At 39.2% G+C, this 14691-nt stretch overlaps 1 protein-coding gene across 2 annotated transcripts in view; it reads right to left on the reverse strand.

Annotated features, from left to right (window-relative positions):
- The window catches only part of TOX (thymocyte selection associated high mobility group box), a 368121-nt gene extending 358790 nt beyond the window's left edge, over nt 1-9331 (reverse strand). The window contains exon 1 of one of the 2 annotated variants that reach the window (XM_072604653.1): nt 8827-9331. In XM_072604653.1, coding sequence (XP_072460754.1) covers nt 8827-8925 — 99 coding nt within the window. In that variant the 5' untranslated portion in view covers nt 8926-9331. The remainder of the gene's footprint in view (nt 1-8826) is intronic. The other variant, XM_072604654.1, reaches the window with a different exon arrangement.
- Nucleotides 9332-14691: the final 5360 nt, after the last annotated feature.

Genomic DNA, 14691 nt, shown 5'->3' on the forward strand with positions numbered 1-14691 from the left:
AGTTAAATTTTTCATATATCAAAATAAAAGGTATTAGAAAATATTGGCACATCCTGCCATGAGCAAAGGTAGATTTTCATTCCAGCCCTCACCCCTCCCCCAACCTTTTTCCTGCTATACAATCAGAATCTAAGCCCAGAACATTATGATGTTGCCATTTTCAAAATGAAAGCTGTAGGAAAACATGTTATAACCAGGAAAAGCTCATTCAGGTTAATGTGAATTCCATGTCTTAATGTATTATGGAAGTACTGCTCTAATTAACAGTCTGTTGGCACTTCCATTATAAACCACATTTTTAAGCAGTTTATAACTCAACTGTTTTTAATGAGAAATAGCTCTTTAGGTTGAAACTTGGCATGCAAGGTCAAGTTAACAAATTTTGTTAACAAAAATTTCTTAAATTCATTAGGGTAGGTATAAAGCAGAGTATCTTGGCAGTCCAGTTTTCCAGCAGTCAGTCCATTTAACAAAATTCATGATCAAAAGTAAGAGCTATTGTCTCTGCTGTTGGCACCACCAACAATAGGAGGTCTCATAGGCTCTTTCACCCTGAGATATGGTTAACTTCAAAGTAGAATGGAGATAAATGGTAGGTGGTATTGCAGTGACTGATACCTGCAAGGTCAGGGTTGTTAAAGCTGTTGTTGCTGTTGTAAATATTCAGTGTAAATAAATATCAGAAATATCATAATTTTTAATTAGGACAAAGACTATACTTGTGATTCATATTACTATGAGATCTGGTACTTGTGATTAAGTATGATCTAGCTTACAAAAAAACGTAAAAATTTATATACCTACGTGGTACCATCTAGATCATTACTTTTACTATTAACAGAATAAAGAATGACACTGGAATATTTAATGATGAAATGCATCTGATCAATATCCACAATTATTGATTTCCATTTAAAAAATCCAAATATGGTTATCAGGCTAAATTTCTATATGTGATGTCTAATTGTTGCCCTAGAAATGTTGGCATTCCCATTCAAACTTGCCAAGGTACAAGATGAGAGAAAGGCTATCCAAATGCGGCTGTCTGTACAAATACTACTTATATCTTGAATATAGGTACAATATTATATTCACTTACAAACAAATAGCATGTCAGCTCTAAATCCTTAAGTTATAATCTGTCACTCACAAAATCTTGTAAGTCAAAGAATTTTCTTATATTAAGAATTTTAATCCAATTCTTTCAATATAATTTTGATGTGAAGACTATTATCTCAAATATAAAATTCAGTAATTCAATTCATACAACATCTATTAACTGAGGCTTCATGCACAATGCAGCATTCTGGGCACCAGGGCTAATAAGAGACATAATCCCTATCTTGAAGTCACTTACTTTCTAGGAAGGGGAAATAAGATGAATACACAACTAACTTTAATATAAATTATAAGGAGAGGGTCAAAGACAACAGTAAGAAAGATTCAATGAGGAAGAGATCAAGCATTTGTTCTGTTCCAATAGAATATAAATTCTTCGAGGGAAAAAGCTATTTGGTTTATCTTTGTATCCCTGGTATCTGGCATAGAACCAGTATATGGTAGGCTTTTAAAGAAATGCTTGTTGAATTGAATTGAATTCATAGGTAAGACGATCAGGAAAGGTTTCATGGAAAAGGTAGTATCTGAGCTGGGCTGGGAAGGAATGTGAGAAAGAATTTTTTTATTGGGGAGTATTACAGAAATGGAGCTAACTAAACATAAAAGTACCAGGCCTGTGTGTGCTTGTGTAGGGGTGTGTGTGTGTGTGTGTGTGTGTGTGTGTGTGTGTGTGTGTGAAAGAGAGACAGAGAGAGCTAGGAAGGTAAAAAGGTATTGTACAGGATTAATTTAAATGCCAGCTACAAAGTTTATATTTTCTATGGCAAGTAATTAGGAGTCACTAAAAGTTTTTGAGAATGGGACTGAGGAGGAAAAACTAGCAATAGTTTAAGATGATAAATTTACTTCTTCAAACATCTTAATTATATTGAACTACAATGTTTTCCAACTCTCCTTTTAAAGATCTAGAAAGTAAGTTCCTACTTCAAGGTCATAAGAGTCATCAGTGGCAAAGCTAGAATCAGAATTTAGGATTCCTGGTGCTCTCTCAAATGCTCTTGCCATAATATCACGAAACGCCAGTTCTGGCATTTACTAACTTGAGCAAGTCACTTAGAATCTTTATTACTCAATTTCTTCATGCACCAAATGGGAAAGTTGGTTGGAATAGTTGACTCTTAAGATTCCATATAATTCTAGATGTATAATACTCCACTAGTTTGTCATTAGTACAATCATAGCACCACAGATTAAAAATGGGCTTTAGAGGACATCAAGTACAACCACTTTATTTTACAAATGTGGGAACAGGCAGAAAGAGGTTAAATGACTTCCCCAAAATCATAGTGAGTGTCTGAAACAGGATTTGAACCCAGATCTTCCTGAGTCTAAGTCCTGTGCTATATCTAATGAGAAGCCATGCTGTCTCTTATTCAGCACTGAAACCAAAATAACCTTCCCTGAAACCCTGTCCCACTTTCCCCTCACAGCTGATAATGCTTTCTCTCCTCAAATTTTCCAAGATCACTTTAAATCTTTCCTTCATTAATATGGAGGGGGGAGGGCAGGTGGGGTAGAAAGATCAGATTTGTGATTTCATCAATGTAAGGAATTTCCAGTGAGGGAAAAACTCTTTTCCTTTACTCAAATCAGCAATTCATCATAACTTCTAATCTTAAGAGAGTTACCTATAGCCCTATGGATTAAGTGACTTTCCATAGCAAATCGCTGATAGGTGTCAGATTAAAGACTTGAATTTAGGGCTTCTGACTTCAAAGACTCTATATATTACAATTCTCTAAACTTAAATTATAGTATATTCTCTGTCACTGTTTTTTCTTTGTAAACCTAAAGCCTAAAACAGTGCATTGTATACAGTAGGAACTTAACACATTTACTGAATGAATGCCTTATAGCCTTTTTTCATTTCATTTATAAATTCAATGTGGTAGATGGGGTGGATTTCAACTGATAAGTGTTGAAAGGTGGTCAGATGAAAGGGAAGAAAAAAGGTGAAAAGAGAGTTGAACAGAATAATCATGTTAATGAAAAGAGAAGAAAGCACATGTCACAAAATGCACACAACATATCAGTGCCATGAAGAGGTGAGAGAATATACACATCAGAAGCCAAAAATGTTTGTCCCCATATTCTCATATGGGAAGTTAAAGGAAAGGCACTGCTAAGGACCAGTGGGGAACATGGGACCCATGGGTAAACTCCTGGTGACAATCCTTCTAAAGGAAAAAAGTAGACTGCAAGGAAAGAAACACATGAATCATCCAAGAGGTTATCTAACTCTCTAGCATGTCCAGTAAGTAGTATTAGTTGGAAGACAGAAGATGAGATACTTCTCAAATGATAATGCAATAAATTTGTACAGGCTGCCATGTAGCATTTTTCCAATGTCCCCCCTTTCTTTCATAAATTCTCTTTCTCAAAAAGGCAAGATTGCAGGGAGGGCCAAGGGACCCCAATCAGATTCTAAAAACTTAGCTCTAGAACTCTCAGTTCCTTGAACAAAGTGAATCTTTATTCAGGAAATGTCCCTAATTTTTCCATACCTTGCTCCTTTTGTTGTCATATAAATTATGCCACTCCTACTAAAGCCTGCTTGAAGCTTCATGCTTGTATAAGCACTAGTTTCTGTAGAAGATATTTAAATGAGAGTTTTCTGATATTGCAGTTTCTTTTGCTAACTAGGCAAAAGATCAAATTGCTTCATGAAAAATCATTCCATACCCCCTTAAAATGAATCATAAAATGTGGAAATACAAAACAGCTTATAGAATAACTGTCTTAAAATGATAGCATTGTTTTCCAAAGCTCACAGAGATAACCCTTTACAAAGAAGTTTAAACTACAGATTACTGACATAATGAAGTATCCAACAAAGATAAGACAGGCAAATTAGGATTTTGCATTCTTTTTGCTTCAGTATCTTAATCTGGACCCTTTGTAAGAGAACTATATTCTAATTCTTAGTTGTGATTTAAAAAAAAAAAATCTTAATTTATAAAGTGAGTGAACAAATAAGAAACCCTCACACAAAACCAAAAAAGTAAGTGTGTTTTAAGCAACAACCCTGAAAAAGATACTAAAAAGTAAGAAAACTTTCATAAATGTCCTAGGAATCCCAGGGGTGGAGGCAAGTTTCAACTAGAAACAATAATATGCTGGACCAGTCTGGAACTGGTGTGACTAAATTGCTTGGAACCATAAGAACCATGATTTTAAAAGCAAAAGATCAAATAAAATACTGACATACAATTCTGTCTTTGAGAGTTTGAGAACCCTGGGTTTTATACATTTTGTAGCTTGGATGAATGAGAATGATCACACTAGATTTGAAAGGCAAAATATCCTATGGAAATATCATCAAAGGAAATTGTGCACAAAAAAGTGGGTGGGTGGGAGATGATGAATAATGATTTTCCCTTCTGAGAAGTAAAATAATGTCATAGAATTGTACCAGAAATTAATGCCAGACTAATTGTGAACAGATCATTTCTTCTGCACATATATGAAAAATAATGCATTGGATTTTCTCTTTCAGCTGAATAAATTTTTGTTGTTGCTTTTTTGACTGGAAGGTACTATCCCAAACATTTCCCACTCTAATTCTCTTAATTGATAAGGACTGGTAAGCAGATTTGTTTGGGCTCCTTTATTTCTGACAACTAACAATCCAAGAAGGATGTATGGAACATGATTTCACAAAAGTAACTATTGAGAACAGTAGAGACCATTTTTTCCTCTCCCACTGTTGGTAGAGGTCAGCCTCCCTGTCATTAGTAATGTCATAACAAAATTATATTACAACCCTTTATGTGGGCAGATACTTAGCAACTTGAAAATACATTATAAAGTTTCAAATGTAAAAAAGTGCCACCTCCTTTACCCAATTTGGCACAAAATCAGTGAAAACAATCTTTAGAAATGACAGTACACCGAGAAACCAAAGGAACTGTTATTACTATGTGGGTATATATTTAAACCGATGATTTGACATCTTCAACTAGAATAAATAGGGCTATATTTTACTACTGAACTCATACTGTGTGCTCATTTAATCCAATTTCTTTGTAACATTCAGTTCAATTAAGGGATACAGTGTTACTTAAAATAGTCTTAATTGGCTGAAACAGGGTTATGGTAGAGCTATGTTATTCATCTATAAATGTCTGAAGTATAACTATGCTTAAAGCATCAGGAGGTGAATAGTGTTACTTCAAATCTAAATCTGTCTGTCCAGTCTATAAGCCACACTGTTATTTCAAAGGTTGACCTATATACAGCAGCATACCATCCATTTTGCCTGTTTGTATAAGAGATACCTCACACAGTTGCCATAACCAACATTGTTTGCATTGTTCTCTCACTTTTCTCCCTCAATGGACTGTGCGAAAAAGGAGGCAAGTTTGCAAAGAGATATGTGCATAGTGTAATGTGCTCTCACAATAAATAGATCAACACTAGGCTGAGCTGTTTAGAGAATTCCTTCTGCTGAGTTTATTAGAAGAAAAATGAAAACAGTGGGGCTTTTTTTACCATCTATAAAACAGCAGTGCCGAAGGGTGCCAGTATAACCCAAACTTGTGCTTTCATTTAAGAGAACTTAGAGGAGATGGTGGTGTATTAATTTTTATAGACTGCAGTAATCTTGTATAGAAAACATTTGGGCAAAGTACGATTCTGATTATATATGTAGATATAAGTCATAACCTGGTAACAGATTCAGAATAAACAATTTATAATTTGTTTTATTAATGAAACTTTCAAAAGTAGAATTAATGAAGTGAGATTATCTCACTGTAAAATATGGCTTCATTACAGTCCTAAAGAAGACTCAAATTAATTTCCAATCTGGGTATGTACTGGATTAGTCCATTGTTTTATTTTGTTTTGTTTTTTAACTAAATGAAGATACAATTTTCTTACTAAGTATCTTTCCTACGTCTATCTTCTAATGCACTGGAAAGCCACTTGAACCTTCATAAAAATGAAGGATGGTTGAATATTTTCTAAGCAATTGAAATATTTGATTAGACACAAGTTTTGTATCAATGGTAATCATGATGGAGTGGAAAACACAATGTTCAGGGAAAGTAGTCTGCCTCTCAGGGGCCTAGCAAACCTACTCAGCCCATTTAATATAATCAGGGATCAGTGACAAATACATTTAATAGACTGCCACGAATAGATGTTCTGGAGAAGGCACCCTGTGAGAAATATTCACATGAAGTCTTTTCCAACTATGATAAGTATGTCTTATGACTTTGCATTTTTTAAATCCATTATTGCCCAAGATAAGTTAAATAGAAGACTTGCAACTCCTCTATAGAAAGGGTGGCTAATTTGCATTTAAAAAGAACAGTTTGCTGCTTCATACATGGCATGACTTAAAAGGAGCTTCAATGAGCTAGTCAAGAAACTCTGAGGACTTTCTAAATTAATTTATTCAATTTGCTGCACAACCCACCAAAATTATTTAAAACACTTAATTGGGAAATGATTTAATATATTAAAGTAATTTCTGATTTTCCAAAGCATTTAACTTTTAAATTAAATTTAGCCCTACTATCTTAAGAATGATGAGCAAAATGTGTATCCAAGCCATTACCTTCCTTTTGGAGCCTTAAATCAGTGCAAGATTTAATAAGGTTTGTCCAGTTTAACTGCCAAAGGGGATCACATTCACTGGGTTCCAACTTATGCCAAATAATTTTGGGTTGTTTGTTTTTAAACCAAAAGGATCAAGAACAACAAATACACCTTTAGAAAAAAGCAAATGCAAAGTTAAACTTAAAACAGCTGTACAACCTCAATGTTTAGCATTCATTCTCTTCAATGCCCAAAGTTCACGGTACTTTTAAACTTCTTTACACTTACTATTCAAGTCAATTCTTCAAACTTCCTTAAAGGATCAACTCCAGGAGGAGAGTCCTGTGTATTACCTATTAACAAATATTCCCTAAAACCCCCCACAATCGGTGCTTAGCCACAGGGTGTTCTGATAGATGTAGTTTACTTAACCTAAGTTGTATGAGCTCACTTTTCTAATGCTTCCATCTACAAATCTCTGCAGTTTTTTTTTTGACAAGACCGAACAGAGGACGAGAATCTCTGTCTCTGCCTCTGCCTCTCTCTCTGTCTCTCTGTCTGTCTCTCTCCCATATACTTGCATAAAGAACCGCCACTAAAGGCTACCGTAAGAACACAAACATTTTCCAAGATGTTTCACTAAAGAGCATCTCACCACTTCTGTACTAACTTGCTCCAGAGGTTATGAGGCATCAGTTTAGTAAAGAAAGAACACAGAAACTATGCAGCTGAGGTAAATGACCAGCATTTAAGAAACGTGTTTGCAGGAAACTTAGCTAGCCTATTTCTCTAAGTTCCTTAGATGCAACTTTCAACTATATTTGAAACAAAAGCCTAAAGATGGACAAACACCCACAGATACACTGACTCTAGAATTGCTTATTCATCATTTGCTTTTCTAGCTGAAGCTTGTATGTTCAGGGAGTTTTGGAGCATCTCTTCCTGACAGTTTTTCCTCTCACAATCTTTTTTATTCACGTGCAGAAACATTCCCCAAAGGCAAAGAAAGTGTAATCCAGGTATAGATAAATGCCAGCTGGTTTACTCCACAGAACCCACTGAAAATCATCCTGGTTTGCTTCTGGCCAAAGGTACTCGAAGTCCTCTGGTGTCTTTGCAGCCAAGGGGGCACGAAGTATTCCGGTCCCGCTGGCCACCCCACGGTCCAGAAACACCTTCTTGCCCCGTGCCACTGCGCAGAACCTCTCCTTAGAAGCCTAGCCAACAGTGACCGAATCAGGTTGGAGGGAAATTAGTAACGCAGTTTGCAGGCCACTAATGAGTCGGGCTTGTCCTGTTCAGAACAAACTTGTCATCTCCCTTGGTACCCTAAGCCGGGGTCCGATCTTCCCCAAACTGTTAAACTACTAAGCCGGGTGAATCCTGACTAGTGAACTGGAGTGCTAATCGAGAGTTTAGCAGCCTGATTTGATTTGTGAAAACAAAAGAGTTTGCCTGGGGGAGGGGTTGGCTGGGGGGGGGGGGGGGGGGAACACACACTGTACCCCCCCCCCAATCCTAAGTAACTGGGGAAAAGTACTTGTATATACATTTAAATGCTCCATAATTACTTCCTTTTCGAAATAATAACGCCTCCACAACAGAAAGGTGGCAAAGGAACACATGGGATCGGCCAGTATCGAGAGTAGGGGGAAGGGGTTAGAATTAAACGGGGGATGGGGATGGGGATGGGAAGAGAAAATGGAATTCCCTCTCTTACTCTCTCCACCAGTCCCCTACTTATCCCAGCCCCAAGCCCAAAGTATTGCGGGGTTTTGTTCTTTTTTTAAGGGCTCCAAAGCGAACCTCGGTAGGCGTCCCTCTACTCGGGAACAGCAGGAAGGAACCGTACAGAGCAAATCCTGTCACTTTGCGCACAATCGCAGTGTTTTGAAAACACCCGGAGCTTCTCTACAATATTTACTATCAAACTGCAAGAATGGCTTTAGTGGGCTGCGAGCTGGAGGGTTAGTTAACTCAGGAGGCAGTCTGCACATACACAGCACCGTGAGCTTCCATCCATGCAAACCAGTAACAACCCCTCAATCCCTGCGTTTAGGGGGGGAAAAGGAAAGAAAAAGGAACCCCACTCCCGTGGTCCCAAAGAACGGATTAAAAAACAACAAACAAGGAAAAGGCCGAAACAAAAAGCAAACAATTCACCTTGTTGCAATAGTAGGGGTCCAGGCAGGGAGAGGGTCCCAGACAGGGAGTATCGGAAGCGGCAGCAGGCTGTGGTGGTGGATAAAATCTTACGTCCATTTCACTCCAACATCAAGTAACTCTTTTCCTTTCCTTTCCTTCCTTTCCTTTCCTTCCCTTTTAATAAAAAAACAAAACTGTCCAGCAAAACAAGATTGGAAGGAACAGAAAGAGGTGTCTGAGCTTAGGAGTAAAAGAAACACCTTCCTCGCCTCACATCCGTTTGCGGTTTATTTAAAAAAAAAAAAAAAGAAAGAAAGAAAACACACGCACAACTCTTCCCAAAAAGCACCAATCTGCAGATGTCTGCAACAGAAACAAACCCTTCTTCTTCTTCTTCCTCCTCTCCTTGTGCTTGTGCTGCTGCTGCTGCTGCTGCTGCCGCTGCTGCTGCCGCTGCTGCTGCCGCCGCTGCCGCCGCTGCTGCTGCCGCTGCTGCTGCCGCCGCTGCTGCTGCTGCTTCTCCTGCCTCTGCCGCCGCCGCCGCCGCCGTAGCCGCTGCTGCAGGGCAGGTAACTTCAAGTACTTATTGTTTTTCCCCCTCCCTCCCCACCCATCCCCCACCCAACCCACTCCCCTCACCACCCCGGCACACACTAACTAGTTTTCTAGCTGTATGTATTTTTTTTTTATTGAATTCTCTAAGTTCTGGTTTTATTTTATTTTCTCCACCTTCATGGATTGGGGGGTGGGGAGGGGGTGGCAGGGACAGAGGCGGGGAGCGGGGGGAGAGGAGGCTAGCGGCCGCTACTCTCCACTCTCCCCAGAGTGGGATGGGCTGCAAAGGGACTGGGCGCAGACCGGCCTTTTAGGCAGGCGGAATGGCTGCGGCTGCGGCTGCGGCTGCTGCTGCTGCTGCTACTGTTACTGCTGCTGCTACAGCTGCCGAAGCTGCCACTGCTGCTGCCGCCGCCGCCGCCGCTGCTGCCCTGGGCTCCCAGCGTCCAAGACCCAGAGGAGAAGGGAAGGGAAGAGGAGAGAGGAGGTAGGAAGAAGAGGAAAGCAGGGACGAGGTGCTTTGCTTCGCTTCCACACGGCTCCTCCGTGTTTTACACAAAGAGGTTGGCGAGCTAGAGCCATTTGCTGCTTTGGGGCACTGATCCCCAAGATGAAGAGAGAGGGCGCTGTGGAATACCCCCCCTCGCACCCCCCACTCAACCCGCACCTCCTACCCTCCCGCCTCTACACGCCCACCACACCAGCACCCACCCTCCTTCATCCTTTCTCCTTCCTCCTCCCCCATCCCCCCTCTCTCCGTTCCCGTTATCCAACACCCACCCACTACCACTATGACCCTCTTCTCTTCCTTCGCATCCCTAACTGAGCTGTTCCAATACGATCTTCTAGGCGCTGAGCGGCTGAGTAGGGGGCTTGGCAAATAACTCCCCTGGAGAAGAGAGAAGAGGCTTGGAGCTGGAGGGGATTACCAGAGACGGTGTATGATATCACTGGGTATTCTCGGACCCACTGGGAGATCTTCAAGAGCAGGCAGAGGGGCTGCAGGAATAGTGCCCCCATCTCCCAGTTCCCTTCCCCCTCACCAAACTCCATGACTTGAAGTGTCTTAGGACCACGGGTTGCCTTGGAGTGGGGGAGTGGGGGTGAGAGCCATGAGGCAGAGGTTAGAATGTGTTATTCCAGAGTTAATAAGAAAATAGTTATTAGGCCCAATAGAGGGGAATGCACGTGTTTGGACAGTGAGAAAAGAGAAGGGGTACCTCCGGGGCTTCTCTTCTGTGGCAGAGTTTTTGAAGGAGAATGTACCCTTGGCCAAAAATGAAGCTCCCTGGTCAGTCTCCTTGTCAGGGAGTTGGAAATGTAGGATGAGGAAGGTTCAGAGGGTGTTTTTTCCACTGTCTAAATCCAGCCTCAGATCTATGGCCTGGGCTTTTCTACTTTATGGGTATTTCCTACTTTCCCTTTAAGTATGATGTGTTTGGGACAACAGATTTGTATTCCATGTTTCCAAAGTCTTTCTAGAGCTTGGGGGAAGAAGCCAGGAGGAGTCTTTGGCATTTGCTGTCAGAGTTGTAAGAATACCAAGAGCCCCGTGTCTACTGGGGCACATGGGGTTCTTTCCATCTGTTTCACGTGTGCTTTGGCACTGGGAAAGAGATTTAATACCATTTGTGGTCTTTCTAATATACTTCACAACTAGTACTCACAACTTCTCCATTTGAAATGTTGCCACTTCTACGGAAAGCAAAGATCAAGGGGTCAAACTAACAAAAGCCAGGGATAGGGAATGTTAAAATGCCCAAGGATGTCTTTCATCATTCCTTTTAAATATACAAACTTGTAGTGAATGTTAAACATGGCATGATAACATTGGTATAAAAGGACAGAAAGGATATTGAACTTGACTTCTGGGTTCAAATCCTGATAATGACATTTATTTGTGATCTTGAGCAAGTTGTGTAACCTCTATAAGCCTACTTCCTTATCTATAAATTGGGGATACTAGTGGCTGCCTGCCTCATGATTGTTGTGAAGTACTTTATAAAGCTTTAAAGTTCATACATACATACATATATATATACATATATGTTTTGATTGCTTCCCTGTATTATCAGAATAAAAAATTTGAGCTGGAAGGTAACTTTGAGGCCGGCTGAGTTAACCCCCTGCTTTGCTTTCACGTATGAACAAATGATCCTAGAAAGCTCAAGGGACATAATACAAGGTCCTTCAGGAAGTAAATGGCACAGCCAAAATTAGGTCCCAGATCCTCTGACTACCAGTCTAGCACTCTTCATTTTAGGTCAATATCTTTTCATATTTTTATGTAGCAAAAGTCTATATTACTACCAACCCACAAGATTCATCCAAGAAGAGAAGGGGAACAAGAAGAAGTGCTATCTCCAATCCAATCCACTTCAGCAAGCATTTAAGTATTTACGAAATGTAAAGCATAGCCCCTCAAGGAATTTACCACTTAATAGTGGTGGAGAAGGAGGGGTATAGAAGAAAATGGAAGAACATTTAACCAGATAGGTTATACAGACTTTATGGATCACCATCTATAGACTATATAGATTATTTGAAAAGGGAGAGAGTCACTAATAATGACTAGTGGGATCAGGAAGGGCTTCCAGGATCCACATTCAGAACTCTTTGACATACAGAATAGAGCAGAAAAATGAACAATTCTCTGGTCCTAATAAAAATTAATTAAAACAAATTTTAAATGAAGTTCTGTGATTTTTAACTTCACTCAGTGTTATAGATATTCAAATGTGATTCTGTTTCCTTCTACTGTAACACTTTGCTTCAGTTTTAATTTAAAATTTCAGCTCAAATTTCTACCATATTGGGTGTCTTCTGTGTGCCAAGCACTGTGCTTGAGTGCAGTGGAAGCAGAAATGAGAATGGCGGCAACTCTACACTCAAAGATGGGGAAATACACTTTTTTATTGGGGGGGGAAGGAAATTCAGAGTTAAGTGACTTGCCCAGGGTCACATAGATAATGTTTGAGGCTGGATTTGAACTCAGGCCTTTCAGACTCTAGGGCTGGTGCTCTAACCACTGTACCACCTAACTGCCTCTGGGTAAATACATTTTAAGTCAAAGTCTTTCATCATCACTCAACACTTGTTTCCAATATGTTGTCCTATTTCAAGATCTCAAAAAACTCGGAAATATAATTAAATGGACAAATTGAACTAATGAGATAGTGTGGTGTAGTATACAAAGAACCAAAAGCTTCCGTGTCAGAAAGGCCTACATTCAAGTCCTTATTCTGAAGTATTGGCTGTGTTACCCCAGGCAAGTCTTAATTTTTTGTTGCACCGAGTAGCTCTAAAACTAAATTGTAGAACAGTTGAGATCTGTATTAGTAGAAGGAGTTTCATCCCTGGTTCTCTAAACCAATGAGATCATAGTATCAGAACTGCCTCATCCCCTCAAAAAGTTAATAGTCTCCTTCTCAGATTGAACAAATCTATCCAGGGGAAAACCAGGGGTTATGAGTGGGACAGCTAGAAGGTGAAGCAGAGAGTCGAGATAGACTTGAGTTTGAATCTTGCCTCATATACTAGCTGTATGATCCTAAGCAAGTCTCTTAGCCCTGTTTGCCTTCGTTCCTTATCTGCATAATGAGCTGGAGAAGGAAACAGCAAACCACTCCAATTTCAATTATATGTTTATGACATTAAATACATGCATTTATATTTTGGATAAGCATGATAAGCAACAAGAAATGTATAAAATGAGCATCAAATGTACTTCTTTAGTTCAACATAATCCTACTGTAATCTACACTCAAAGCTATGTGTGTTGGAAGAGTTGAACTCATCTGAAACAACAAGAAATCTCTCAGTTTCCTTATCTATAAAATGGGGATAATAATAGCACCTACATCACAGGGATATTGTGAAGATTAAATGAGACAACCTATGTAAAGTGCTTTTTAAACCTTGGAGCAATACATTAATAACTATTACAGTTATTGACATTATCTTGAAAGGATTTGAAGTGATATTCTATCTTTCTCAACCCTGCACCTTTCTCTCAACTGCTGAAAGCTCAAATGCCTGTTCTGCATATTATTTGAACTTATCCAGAAGCTTAATTAGATTTGTGATGTCTCAAAGGCAAAGTAGGGTGCTGGAACTGAGGATGGGAAGTGGGAGGTGTTCTGAGTTAGTTCTGGAACTGTTACATAGAGTGAGGACTACCCTACAATCATTAGGGAAGTATTTTCTTTCTAACCCTACTTCCTGTAACATGAAACTGGGGAATTTGGGCACTGGAATATATTTTTTTTAATTTACAAGGTAAAGTCCTTTAGGAAGATGCTATATGAATTTTCCATTTACTAGATATTCAAATACCTACCATTGATTCATGCATCCATTAGTGTCTGTGATGTTTAATGGATTGCTCCAGCTTCACAAAAGGACCCAGAAAACAATTAGACATGGTCCCTACTCTCAAGGAGCTCACTAAAGTTTAATAAGATATATAAACTACACCAATGCATAAAATAATCAAAACAGAGGATTATCCTATAGAGACAGTATGGTCCATAGCCAGGTGGCTGTTTAAGACTGACACTCACAAAGTATAACATTATGGCAAGTGCATTATTATTTAGAGTTGTGTCCTCTGCACGTTGAAACTTAAAACACTTTTTAATAGCAGGGGGTTCAGGTTTTACAGAACAAATCCTTTCATTGAGAGGATTTGTTCTGTGAAGTTTGGATCCAGTCAAAAGGCTACAACCGAGGGCCTGAAAGGCCACATGTGGCCTTGAGGCTGAGGTTCCTCAGCTGTGCATCTCTAAAGAAGTGATTCACCCTAAACCAACTCACAGGAGACATTTATAAACTAAATGCCAAATTATTAACAGTGGAAAATGTATCATCAAGCCTGGAAAACTTAGGCCTTTTAACCTGAGTACTTCATTAAGGTATTAAGATAACTGGAAATCAATAATCAAGTAGTTTGTTGAGTCTGAAATCATGGAGAAAAAGGAGAGCAGTACCATTAAGAGATATTTTCATCTCCTTTTTTCATTATAGGGATATGTCATACATAGACCAGAATATGAATGTCTGTTAGTATGGATCTCTTCTCCCCTGGACCATGTTCATGATATAACAACATTTTCACTCTCCTTCTATTGCTTTTGTCCTTACAGAATCTTCTTTCTAACCCTTCTCATTTTAACTTACTCTTGTAGCACATTTTAGTTCTAAGTTTACAGATCATTTTTTGTTAATTATACCTGTGGTTAGCATCCTAGGAAGGCATCTTAATCTTATCAATTATATGTGTCCCAAAATGAAAATGCAAGATGAATTATCTTGGAATGGTTTCCTTTA

The sequence above is a fragment of the Notamacropus eugenii genome, chromosome 4, assembly GCF_028372415.1.
Source record: "Notamacropus eugenii isolate mMacEug1 chromosome 4, mMacEug1.pri_v2, whole genome shotgun sequence".
Lineage (NCBI taxonomy): Eukaryota > Metazoa > Chordata > Mammalia > Diprotodontia > Macropodidae > Notamacropus > Notamacropus eugenii.